Genomic DNA, 13,852 nt, shown 5'->3' on the forward strand with positions numbered 1-13,852 from the left:
TCGGAAGCTGTCATAACTTTAGTTTGTGTGTCAGCATCTTTTGGAAGCAGCAGCTGTTGCCTCCATCCAGCAGCTGTTGATCTGTCGATGTTTATTACCACATTGTTTAAAGTTGCTATCACAAGTGAAGATAAAGCATTTCTCTTATTGCAGATGAGTTTTTCGAGCAGTTGTCTTCATATCTTTTAAAGTTAAATTCATGATTAAGTCAATCTGAACCAATGATTAAATTGTGTAGATGTAGATGAAGCCCACAGAATTTACCGTAATTTTATTATAATCTTCAATCAAGCAAAGACAAGGTTATTATCACCTGATCTCTGGAACCCACATGTTCCATAATGAGTGCTGTCGAGGTATTCAAACATTTTCTGTGTTCTTCTTTATTCCCCGGACGGCAGAGCTCTGTAAACGCTGCCAGCCTGATTATGTTGTTCTGTCTGCAGAAGGATCTTTGTGATGCAGAAACAACTTGCTGTGGTTCATTTCCCCCCCCCCGGGGACGAAGGCTGGGGCCAGGACACGGAGCTCCTCTCACGACTCGGCCCCGGGGCTTCCACTCTCTCTGGCGCCCTCTGGAACTCCTCAAAGCACCGGCACAAAATGATCCAGAGAGATGACGGCCAAACTCTCCACTGTGACGTTACTGCCATCGTTATCTGAGCCCGAGCTTCCCGCTGCTGCCTGAGGCTTCAGTTAACTTTCTGCTTGTCCCAAAGATGGAGGCCACATATGGATGCAGTGCAGGCTATAACAAACAATACAATCCTCTACAGACATTTGAAATTCAGACCATCTGTGAAGCAAGAGACAGTTTTCTAGATGTTTTTGTGGACTCTCCAGACTCGGTGCATGAAGCCAGGATTTACAGACAACAGTGTCATCTTCCACCAGGCCCTTCACCCTCTGGCTGGCGTTTACCTCCCTGGTGACGGGTCGAGGAGAGATTTCATTTTCAGTCTGTTGTTGAACAAGCTTTTGGAATGAAAACATGCCGGCGAGTCCCGTCATCAAAGTCCTGGAGGTTCAGCCAAAGTCTCTTTTCAAGAGATGATCATACTGTTGTGTTATTGGTTATTGCAGCATTGGAAATAAATCAAGATGTTTCTCTTTCTGTTTTGCAGATTTGGAGGTGACATTAGATGCTCTTGGATCTGACGGGGTTTGGAGGTCAGAGTCTGGTGGAGCTCCACATGCATGAGGAGAACAGGACGTACATCTGCTGGATTAACTACGATTAACGTCTTAGTTACCAAACCAACCAACAAAAGCCATTTCAACGGTGAAAGGAGGTGGAGGACGATCATCATACATTTGATACCAGATAATTCAACATTAGCAAGAAAGATGCAATAATCACTATTTTCACATCTTTATAACAACCGGGCGTTCACCACAAAGTAAATGTTTGAATGCAACTTGCATTTGTCTTCCAAGAGAAAACTGATGTGACAGTTAGAAGGTTTTAAAATCCACTCTCCACTAATTGGTTAACGATGAAACTTAAAGTGGTAACTTCTCCTTTTGACCCCAAACACTGAGCGGAGGTGACTTGTCACTATTAACTTTATTTAAATAGCACATTTAAAACAACTTGGTCGACCAAAGTGTTTCACAAAGTTAAAGTTATAACAAGAAAACAGCAAAACATAATATATCCTAATAATAATGATAATAAAATAAGATCTGCTGCGAGGGCTTGAGAAAGATCTGAAATATAAACTGATTTTTAGATTGGTAACAGTTTCCAGTGCCTCATATTATTTAATAATTTAATTTATATTTTTAAAAAAGCTGTTTTTCATGTGTTTTTCAAACGCAGAATTTCTTCCTGTAGAGCCTCTCCTTCTTTGCTGCTCAAAGTACAAAAGCTCATTAAATGTCCTGGTTCCTGAGTCGTAGCAGGACGTAAATTGGCTGCATTAAAGTTTGAAGTTACAAATGAGTTGCTTTGCTGCTTCTCTGCTTCCCACCACTTTTACAGAATAAAGAAACATCCTCAAGGCTCACGCTCGACTCGCTCGGCTGCAGACGCTTGTTGTTTGGGATTCAGGAGAGAGTTGTTTTTGAAGTGAAGGCAGAAGACCATGTCGTGCGTCTTTTCCACAAACAAAATTCAAAGATATGAGTGAGAGTGCGATGGGGCTAAATATGGACTCAGTAAATACGATTTCTGAAGGATGGACTGAGCGTCTGCAGGGATGTGATTCATCTCCTTCCTCCCTGGATTACTTTCTGTGTTGTCTTCTCTTAACACTGAAGACCTGATGTCCAGCAGGACAGAGGGAACCTAATAACAAGCCAATCCTGAACCCCATTAACCTGCCGTGCACAGTGCATGTGTTTCCTTGTGTCAGGAGCTCTGAGGCTTTTTACTCAACAAGTAGAAAAGTGCTGAAAAAGAGAGGAGGGATGTTTCCTGTGGCTGCAGGAACCAGATGGAACCTGTTTTCTGTTGCTCTGCTTCCTCAGTGGAACTGGTTTTAAACTACAGACGTCATGTGCTTTTATACTGAAGGATCTCCACGGTGTACATTTCTCACTGTTACAGATGAAGGTTACCAAACGCAGGAATTCTAATTTGACTATCTGTTATATTTATTGTCGTGATTCCTCGTCTTTCTCCTTTTGAAATGTAGTCGTTGATAAAGTTGTTTGGAACATTTGGACCAAGAGAAGTTGATTCGTGAGTCGAGTTGAACCCTCGAGGTTCATGGCTGTCAAGTCTTTCATCACGTAATCTGATGTGCACATGTCTCACCACCACAAACCGACCTTGAAGAAAACTCTGAAAAGATGTTTCTTTTATTGACTTAAATAAAGAGGCTGCGGAACATCTTCCTCCTCCCTTCTCTCTCCTCCTCCTCCTCCTTCTTCCCTCTCTTCTTCAGTTCTTCTCTCTCCTCCTCCTCCTCCTTCTCTCTCTCCTTCTTCTTCTTCTTCTTCTCTCTTCTCCTTTTTGACCTTCTCCTCGTACGTGTCGATCTTCAATGCGAGTTCCTGAATAGTTTGTTGTTTCTATGAGACCCCTGGAGAAGCTGACTGCAATTATGACAACAACTCCCATAATTCCACACTGCTTCACGATACCCCCCAACTTTTGTTTTAGTTTTTATTGTGAGACGTTTACATCAGACTGTGCATTCATATCTCAGATGTTGTGCTTCAGCAGCAGCGCCGAACGGAACAAGTAGTAATAAGGTCAAAGGTCGAGGTTACACAGTAAATTAGAGAAAAACAAGATAATTATCTGAGGAAAGAAGACGAGGAGGAGGAAGAGGACGGTCTGTGTTTCAGAGCAGAAAGCATCAGGATGTAGTTTGTGAAGATGTGAAATGACTCTGCAGCTGTGACACGTGGTGAAATATTCATCTGCAGCCTTTTCAGAAAGCAACGGATCTAAATTGGTTCTGAAAGAAAAGCAAAGTACCCGAAACTGAAGCGTCTTCATTCAAGTGTCAGAGGAAAACAAGGACATTGAAAACCGTGTTCGTTACTTTCACTCGAGCAGAGACTTTTGTGGCGTTCAGCATAAATACAAACATTTTATTTAGACGAGGTAAAAACTGTTTCTTTTTAAAGGTGGATTAGAAGCATTGAGCTCAGTCAAACACTGAGTCCTGGAAGAACTCCATGTTCACAAGGTTTAAATGTGTCTCTGGTGTTAACTCCAACCGGGTTTATGTTCATGAGCGAGACAGGATATAGGGACACGTTCTGCAGTGGAGAAAGAAAGAGAGAGAGAAAGAACAGCAGTATGTAGCCTCACACGAACCAATCCCTCCTTCTTTCGTCTCCACCTCCTCTCTTGAGGTCTTACTCCCTTCCTTCCCTCCTCTCGCGCCTCCTCTCCACCTTTCCTTTAGTCCTGCATCGCTCGGCTCTGTTCCCTCGCTCTCCTCCCCGGAGCGTCGGTGCTGTGAGCGTTCTCCTGGAGACTCGTCCTGTCAGGCTGCTCGTACAAACCCCAGGAGAACAGACAGGAGTAATCTGCTCCAACATGTCATCTCCTGCAGGACAGAGATAGGTAGAGCAGGTGATGGAGAGAGAGAGAACGAGACCAGAGAGGAAAAGAAAGACTGGGGGAGGAGAGCCAGATCAAGGAAGAGAGATGAGAAATTGGTCGAAGAAAGAAAGAAAGGGATGAGACATGTGCAGCCTGAAGAAATGTGTAAAAGGAGAGAGAGATGGACAGATGCAGAGGAAGGAGCAGGACAAAGGTGATGAAGGATTGAAAGGTCAAGGTTGGAAAAGTGTTTTCAAAATAAGATGTGAATGGAGAGAAGTGTGGAAGGAGAGAAGTGTGGAAGGAGAGAAGTGTGGAAGGAGAGAAGTGTGGAAGGAGAGAAGTGTGGAAGGAGAGAAGTGTGGAAGGAGAGATCCAGTGGGATCAACCTGGAGGAGCGTTAATTAGAAATTCTCCTCCAAACCCTCCTCTCTCCTTCTTTCATTAGCACCACCTCTCCCTCCATCCATCTGTCTTTCAAGCAACCTGGTCTCTCCATTCTTTTCATTAGGGTAAATCTCACCTTCAGCTCTCTCCTTCACACCGACGCTGTTTCTCACACGGGCTGCGTCTCCAGGAATAAAGATGAGGAGCAGAAATAAAACTGATCTCGTCACACGAGAAACCAGAAGTTAATTAAACTGGAGGGAAAAAAAAGTGATCGGGAGCCGCGTGTTCTTTATTTGAAAAATATGGTGATTGAAATTTACAACTGACAAGCGCACGTGATCAGAGATAAGTCAGTAGCACGGGTCTGTGCTGCAAACTAAGTATTTGTATTAGTGAAACATGTTCACTCTCCAAAGCTTTGAGCTATTCTCAGTGTTTTTATCTGTGTTGTTGGGTTGAGCTTTAATTAACGGAACAAAGAGCTGCGGTGTCCTGTGCTGCTCGTACCCAGAGGAGAAGTAACTCAAAACTAAATTAAATTAAAGTGTGAAAGGCTCATCATTGTTGGCCGTAGCTGTGTTGAGATTGGAAACATCTCCAGTTTAATTATCAGCGGAGTGTTGTTCTGACCCTCCCAGTTCAGGCTGCTTTAGCGGCGAGGGTAATAACCATCCCCAGCTATTGTCAGGGTCATTTACTGAGCAATAACATTTTATATACGCTACTGTAATGAAGAACCCCCCCCCCCCCTCACGGCGTCGGCACACTGTGACATTTCACTGCTCGTATACGTTAATTACAAGCTGCACAATGAAGTTTAATGTGTGTAGATGCGACTCAGAGGCAACGAAGCAGGTCAACGTAAAGAGAGGATGTTCATGGTTAATAAACTGTTAACTACAATATCATTATTGTTTTGTTTTTTGATCACGTGCTTCCTGAGGCCATTTTCCATTTTGTTTACTTGGAGAATTTCCTCACAGCGCTTTTGAAACTGGAGAATTTAAGTTTAAGTAAGTTTAAGAGTTTTTTGTTTCTTTCATCTACTCATAAACATCTGGCTATTGTTTGCTATGTATGTAAGTAATTCATTTATTGTTTTCACGGCTGTAAGTGTGAGACAACGTGTGAATCCTCTTATGACGACATGTAAAAGTGTGTGAAGAATGAAGAATGATGCTAAACCTCCGCGATGCCTGATAATTAATGTTTGCATTAATGTGCGTGGAGACAAATCCAGAGAGGAAGATAAAATCTGATTTACAGCAGGACATGAAACCGCTTTACGACCTTTTGCAGTTGCTTTTCCCTGAAGTGACGCAACACTGACAGAAAGTAGCAGAGGGAGGAACTGTCTGCAGAACCATGAACAGAATCAGAACCGGCTCCGTGGACCTCAGAGTGAGGCCGACAGACAGTTATTAAACTCTGTGTGGGTTTTAACCTCCTGCACGTCCTCCTCCTCTTCCTCTTCCTCTTCCTCCTTCTCCTCCTCCATGGATTCCCCCCCTCACCCTCACTCTTCTTCTTCCTCTTCCTCCTTCTCCTCCTCCGTGGATTCCCCCTCACCCTCACTCTTCTTCTTCTTCTGACTCCTTCCATTTTGGTTGAAGTCAGGTGAACTCACCTCCTGCATTTGTATAGAGCTTAAACCTGATTGGTGTGTTGAACCAATTAAGCAATCATGTGTTTGCGCACCTGATGGCTGTGTTGAACCAATTGGCTCATAGGGCGGGGGGTCATTTGACAGTCAGTGCTTTGGAATTGCAAGGAAGTGACATCATGATATACGTCTGTGTCTAATGTATACAAGTGTGTTTAGTGTTTTGCAAAAAGTGTGAGTCTGACATTGTGCTGATAGTCGTGCAGATCTGGGCCCATGTTCTGCTCCTTGAGTGGAAGGTTTTGATAATAGTGTAATACTTTTGATTTTAGTGTTTATGCAATCGAAAAAAACTGTAAGTAAGTTTCTGTGTGTGTATGTGTTTGTGTATGTGTGTGGGTGGGTGGGTGTATGTGTGTGTGTGTGTGTGTGTGTGTGTGTGTGTGTGTGTGTGTGTGTGTGTGTGTGTGTGTGTGTGTGTGTGTGTGTGTGTGTGTGTGTGTGTGTGTGTGTGTGTGTGTGTGTGTCAGTTTCTTTTACAGACAAATGAAAGTGAAGTTTCTGTGTGTGTATGTGTTTGTGTGTGTGTGTGTGTGGGTGGGTGGGTGTGTGTGTGGGTGGGTGTGTGTGTGTGTGTGTGTGTGTGTGTGTGTGTGTGTGTGTGTGTGTGTGGTAAGTTTATTTTACACACTAATGAAAGTGAAAGTTCGCCTCAGTTCGCGTCGCGTCGCCTCCTGAGCTCCATATAACACCGCTCCGCAGGCAGATGTTCACACAGCTGCAGAGTCCGAGGAGACGAGATGAGGTGAGTTCATGTCTTCATGATTCTTCATGAACATTAATGATCCTTTAAGTCAGTGACAGTGTTTGTTTCATCACATCATCTTGTGTATTGACCTTATTAATAAGAATAATGTGAATTAAAGCAGCACTGACATTCACAGACATATGTGTGTCTGTGAATATGTTGATATGAAAACTTTTATTTCACACGATAAACGGTGCAGAAAAGATTTGAAAGTTCTACACATTCGGTTGCATTTGTGTTTTCCTTTTATTTATAATTCTTTATAATAAAGTTGATGGTTAAACTTTGTCAACATGGTTTGATAACATCATCTTAAGAATCATTTTTAAATGTATACATCGGCTGTAATTGATAATTTGCTATTGGAAATGTATTACTCCCTAATACTGACATCTGCCCAGGATCTGATATTTATCATTATTATTTATAGAGAACTTTTCAAAAACCAGATTACAGGAGTCACACAAGGCAGCATTAAAAACAAATGAGACATGAAATTGTCTCATATTCGTTAAGATAATTATAATTAAAGTAAAATCAGGAACTTGAGTCATTGTTATTTTACTGTTGAATAAATCCTTTTGTCAGAACGTTTGATATCAACCCACTGATGATGTGTTTTAATGTTTATAATGAATCTCCATCAGTGCTGCTCAGAGTGACATGGCACTGGAGGACAGACTGGGGGCGCTGCAGTGCCACTTCACCTGGGATCTGAACCCCGGCAGGACCAAACTTTGGAGAATCAGGGACAAGCTGCAGGACATCGGCACAGAGGAAGGATGCAAGTGGCTGGGTCACATTTACAACCTGCAGGGGTACGTCCACTTCCAGCTGGGGTCCACTGAAGAAGCCAGGAGTTTCTTCAGCAGAGCCGCGGAGGCCTTCAGGCAGACGAGAGGAGCAGACGAGGGTCCCTGGCTGGTGGTGACCTACGGGAACCAGGCCTGGCTGCACCATCATCAGGGAGAACGAGCAGAGAGTCGGGCTTGTCTGTCAAAGATCGACGGCCTGATGACTGAGTATCCATCGCAGGACGAGCTGCACCCGGAGATCTACGCTGAAAAAGCCTGGACTCTGATGAAGTTCAGCGGAGAACAGAAGCTTCTGGCAGCTGATTTCTTCCAGAGAGCCATCCGGATGCAGCCGGATGTGGTGGAGTGGCAGACCAGCCACGTGTTAGGGTTAGTGAACATGTCCAAACACAGCGAAACAGGGTTCGAGGAAGACATCATGAAGAAACTGAGAGAAGCCAAGGAACAGGATCCAGAGAACCTGTACCTCGCTGCCGTTTACCTCCTGCAACTCGCTAAGAAAGGACAACCAGACCAATGTGGAGCACGCGAGTTAGCCACAAAGGTTCTGAGGAACCCTGTCAGCAGCTACAGTGGAATCAAACCTTTGCTGAGGTTTTACAGAACCTTCCCCTCCATCGACAAGGCTGTTGCTTTGGCAGAAAAGGCTCTGAAGCTACATCCGGATGAACGTTATCTGAAAAGATGTGCCGCACTCAGCTACAAATGGAAGATCTGGGAGGAAAGTCAACCAAGTCCGAGCCTGATAGAGAAAGGGATCCATGCCCATGAGGAGTTGCTTTCTCTTTATCCTCATTCCTCATTCATGAAGAAAATGGACCTCGCAGGTATTTACGCAGAGTCAGAGAACACCAAGCCCAAATCTGAGAAGATCTACCAGCAGCTGTTCGCAGAGGATCTGGAACCTGCTGAACAACAAGTCTTCTTCACCATCTACGCAAAATATCTGTACTTCATTCAACAGCAGCCTGAGATGTCAATCCAGTATCACATGAAGGCGGTGAAGATACCAATCAAGTCCTTCCATCAGGAGAGCAGCATCCAGGCTCTGGAGAAGATCAGAGACAGAAAGGGGAACCAAGAAGTAGACGAGTTTCTGTCCAGGCTGAAAGAGTCTCAGGAATAAATCCACCAAATATCATCCACACACAATCTGAATCTATTTGCATTCATCTAATTCAGGGGAAAGTAAATCCACGTAGATTTATAGATTCAGCTGTTGTGAACACTGATGATCACGTTTTAATTCAACTTGTATTTGTACGGAGCCAAATCACAACAGAGCGACTGACAGGGGAAAGTGGTCGAGTTCGTTTTTCAGTCTAACATTTAATATCTATATATATACGTATTAAAAAGTCTTCAATATAATTTCTATATCTGTAGAATACCTGTTCAATTGTTTTCAGAGTGGTTGTAATATTGACGTTAATAGTAGTGATGCATTTCGATGTAACAGCAGGTTTCAGGTATGAAAGATTCATACATTATTATTAGAGGAAGACAACATTGAAACATATTCTTAAAAACCATATTAAGTGGAAACTGGCTGCAGTCATCATGTGTTGCTGATGTGGAGGAGATGTTTGCTCGCTCCTTTAAAAAACAGCTTGTTTGTAAAGTTTATTAAACAACAGAACAGACTCTGTATTCAATTTACTAATGTTTTGAGTGATGAAAATTGAACTCTGTAAAGTATATTTGTTAAATTGAATGTTAATTTGTAGTATAACCTGAATATATGAACAGGTTTGCATGCACAGAGTATTTCAGCTGTTCTAATGCTATTAAACACTTCTTCTTTAATTGTGTCTTGTGTTTCCCTGAAAGAAATCTATGATAAAACCACAACTTCTAAAAGCTGCTGCTGTCAATATTAAATATGAGAACTTCATGTGTCCAAAGATTAAATCCTAGGTTCTGATTTTAAAAAGTGCTGGTTTACACTTTATTCCACACATCCAGGATTTCAGAATCATTTGCTGTAAATCACTTCCTGCAAGTAGAAAAGGCAGAGCTGCTGAAGTCGAAGAAACTGAACCGGAGCTGAATCAGCAGGAAACCTGGATGTGTAATCTGTCAGTGAGTCAGTTTGTGAACGAACACAAACTCATCTGCAGAATGAGACACAACTTCGTTAGTGTGAAGTGAAAGAGTGGAGAGCGACAAGAGAAGAAGAAACATTCCTCTAAAGCAGATCACAGTTCATACACAGCCACCTGATCAAAAACATTTGAAACAGCTGAAGGTCTTTGAAGAGATGAACATTTTCCCCATTTATTTGAATGAGCGAACAAAATACAGTAAAAGTTGAATATGTTTAAAAGGAAGTAAAGACAAACAGCAGCAGAAATGTCCTGAACGTTCTGCTGTTTGAACTCAAAAGCATAAAGGAGGAGTTCCCATCAGGAAGCGTGGATTAGAAACACCAACCTGTGCAGTGTCAGAACAGTCCCCGTGACCTTTGACCTCTGAACCCTGATCAGTTCATCTTTGAGTCAAGAGGCGTTTCTTAAGACAACACGTTCACACGGGCAGAATTAGTTTCATCGGAGACGTTTGACCTCCAAGTGAACATTCATGAGACGTAATGAAAACCCACTGGTCGGACTCGGGAATCAAAACGTCCACAGACTCAGGACAAAAACAGAAGTCACATTTCATACGAGGTTCCGAGGGAAAAAGAAAAAGATATAAAAGTAAAAAGGAGGTCACTCGTTTCTCCGACTCTTCTTGTGACTCTTTTTTGAACTCCTGTGACGAGAAACAGACAAAATCTTGTTTAGTGCAAATAATTAAAAGAGTGATTGACACTTTATTACCAATAATAAACCCCACTGGAGGAGATCCTGAGGACTTGAAACCTCTCACCTCTCTGGAGACTTTGAGTGGCTGCGATGTCGCTGGCTTCTGTGGTGACGTGGTTCACAACCAAGAACACAACCATGATCACATATTATCATGTCGACTCAGCGTCTTTATTACACCGTGGTTTCCTCTGTGTTAAAGTCAACGAACAAACAACATTGAATCCACATTACATCACAAATCAATGATGTTTGACTACAGACAGACCGGCAGTGGGGCCGAGACGTGTTTTCTGACCTGGGGATTTGGAGCGGTGGCCGGCTGCGGTGTCTGCGGGGAGGGGCTGACAACACACAACAGAATCACTCAAAGAGCCTGAGGCACAAAATACTGTTTAAAATGTGACAACGAATTTCATCCAAAAGCAAGGTCCCAATGACAGATTTCACTGTAGATCTGCTAAGATCTGAACTCTTAGTCCCGCCTCCCTCGGCCTCAGTCCGTGGTTAACCACACGGTCTTCCTCTTCCTCTTCCTCTTCCTCTTCCTCTTCCTCTTCCTCTTCCTCCTTCTCCTCCTCCGTGGATTCCCCCCCTCACCCTCACTCTTCTTCTTCTTCCCTCCCAAGTGTGTTTAGTGATTTGCAAAAAGTGTGAGTCTGACATTGTGCTGATAGTGGAGCAGATCTGGGCCCATGTTCTGCTCCTTGAGTGGAAGGTTTTGATAATAGTGTAATACTTTTGATTTTAGTGTTTATGCAATCGAAAAAAACTGTAAGGTGTGTGGTTGTTTCAGCTTCAGCTGTTGTGTGAAACAAGCTGCACACGCACACGCACATGCACACGCACACGCACACGTTTGTTAACCCTGAACATTTTGTTCCTTTTCTGCAGTAAGAAAACAAACCCAGCGTTTCACAGAGGTCACAAGGTCGTGTTGTTTTCCTCCATCTTTTCTTGTTCATCTTATTTATTTATGCATTTTCCTCTTTCTTCCAGCGGCTTGTGTTTTTATTTTCAATAACAAATGTAAGAAGTGAAAAACATGCACCCTGTTGACAGTGGTAATATCTCACTGTCTTGTTTTATCTTTTATTTCACTCCTGCTCTCACAGAGTCGTCTCTGATGAAGAGACGAGCAGACGAGACGAGCAGTTCTCCTGCCGGACAGATTCCACTTCGCACGAGAAGGAAACTCGTCTCAGTGTCAGAGTCAATGTTTATTCACCAGCATGCAGCAGAAACAACGTGGCTGCTCACTTGTTTTAATTCGAACCGGCTGTAAACACCATGGAAATGTAATGAGATTTACAAAGTGACGACGTCCCCAGAAGGGAAAGTAATTAAAACTATAATTAGGTTGAACTCTCTGTCATTTGTGTGTGTGTGTGTGTGTGTGTGTGTGTGTGTGTGTGTGTGTGTGTGTGTGTGTGTGTGTGTGTGTGTGTGTGTGTGTGTGTGTGTGTGTGTGTGTGTGTGTGTGTGTGTGTGTGTGTGTGTGTGTGGTAAACCCTCAAGTTGTCTTTCTGCACCTTTACCACTGACTAATAAGCGACTCTTGGATGGAGACGTGTCATGTGGTTTATTTCTGGCTCCGTTCCCTCACGTCTCATTTACACCGATTAGAAAACATCACTCCGACAGAGAAACAGCAGAAACTATTTATAAGAGCCTGTGACACTGAGGAATTTAACGTAACGACATGTTCACGTGCGTGTGCACAGAAAGATGCAGCGATTGTTTACATGAACATTTTATATGTGCATTAAAAATGAATGTAAGTGAACTTTGCATAATAGAAATGTTGTCATCCTGAAGTTGTAAAAAACACCTGGACGCCATTTTGGAACACAGCTGCACGCCGGCACGTGCACGCCGGGACGTGCACGCCGACATGTGCATGCAGCGACGACACGGCTCAGTCACGCAGGGTTATGTCATGAATGTGGGAATCTTCAACAACATCAATGCTGTAAAAAGACAGATACACACTATTACTGCCCATGACCGACAATGTCTCCTTCAAATGATATGTGTATACAAATAAACTGCAACAGCAACGAAACGCTTTGTAGGAAATTGAAAATCCAGAGAATTGGCTCCAGAGTTTATCCAGAGTTCACACATCGACTTCTCCTGGATGTGTCCAGACTTTAATCACGTTGGCAGAAGCCGAGCGTCTCACTCGGACACGTCCTCCAGAGTTGTGTGTCTGGAAGCAGCTTCGTGCAGCAGTAAAGTTCATACATGCAAACTTCAGTTCACGTCTCCTCAGAATGTGAGAATCCTCCGGACGGACACGCGGTTTGTAGGGGGTTGTTGTATCGACTGCAGCTTAGAGCTTATTGTCGCTTCACAGCTCAATGATTTCACGTCGCAGGTTGTCGTGCACATCAGCTGCTTCTGCATTAAACGGCTAAACGAACATGTTCCCTCACTGGTGACTGGTCGAGCTCACCAGTGGAAGCTCCCAGCAGGCGCTTGTTCTTGCAGAGTGGGAAAAGGCAGTGTTCCCCTCTCCAGCTGCACTCACCACAGCAGGCAGGATATCTAACTCTGCACAACTCTCATGCACTAAAATGCCAGTTTGGTAAAGTTGTTACGTCTGTTTGGTCAAAGAGAAGAAACACTGAATATTTTCTGTCAGTGTTTCTTCAGCATCTCGGTCCATCAGTGTTGTTTCTTTCGAACAAACGGAACAATGGCGTTTCCCATTTGCTGCTGCAGTAGATTCACAGGAAACACAGTTTTACATGGTTATAATGGAGACTCATATTCAACACATATACAGTATATTATACCCTTGTCACATTATGAAAGCCTGGTTTGTGCTGAATGGAGAAAAGCGTCATTTGCTACAACTGTAATAGCCCATTTACATTTACTGCTGCCTGCACCTATCTGCTGTTTCACAGTCCTTTTACAATACGTGTCACTTCTAATTAGATTTAACTGCGTCAGAGTAACGGTTTGAAATTAGCTCCTGTCGCGACCAACAAACCGCTGTGAGTCCGGAGACGTGGATGTGACAGTGTGACGTTGTGTTGGAGGATCATCTCCTGACGGACGCTCCCACCGCGCGGCTGGGAAGAAATATATATACTGTGTGTAATGAAGGAGGTTTCTTCACAGGGCGACTTGCTTCCTGTCAAACCAGGCTAATCCACTTTTAATCATCACACTCACACTCTGCTCATCGCACACACGCAGTGTGGCGTCGTATATTCATCGTGTGAAGAGACTCCGTGTTGAACTGTGTGTGTTTGTCTCATTAGCAGCTCGTCCTCTACTTTATATCATATCAGAGCATTTATTTATATTTATGATGAAACTAATTGTTAAGCTACAATTCACAGATGAGGTGCAACACAGAGTAATCTGATTACAGCGTTTTCTCCTCTCTGTGTCGCTGTCGTACAGACG

At 43.4% G+C, this 13,852-nt stretch overlaps 1 protein-coding gene across 1 annotated transcript; it reads left to right on the forward strand.

Annotated features, from left to right (window-relative positions):
• The first annotated feature begins 6,653 nt into the window (after nt 1-6,653).
• Nucleotides 6,654-9,428, forward strand: LOC118106646 (interferon-induced protein with tetratricopeptide repeats 1-like). Its single transcript, XM_047339709.1, has 2 exons — nt 6,654-6,804; nt 7,455-9,428. The coding sequence occupies exons 1-2, from the start codon at nt 6,800-6,802 to the stop codon at nt 8,746-8,748; spliced, it is 1,299 nt and encodes a 432-aa protein (XP_047195665.1). The 5' UTR covers nt 6,654-6,799; the 3' UTR covers nt 8,749-9,428.
• The last annotated feature ends 4,424 nt before the right edge of the window (nt 9,429-13,852 follow it).

This window comes from Hippoglossus stenolepis, chromosome 4, assembly GCF_022539355.2.
Source record: "Hippoglossus stenolepis isolate QCI-W04-F060 chromosome 4, HSTE1.2, whole genome shotgun sequence".
Lineage (NCBI taxonomy): Eukaryota > Metazoa > Chordata > Actinopteri > Pleuronectiformes > Pleuronectidae > Hippoglossus > Hippoglossus stenolepis.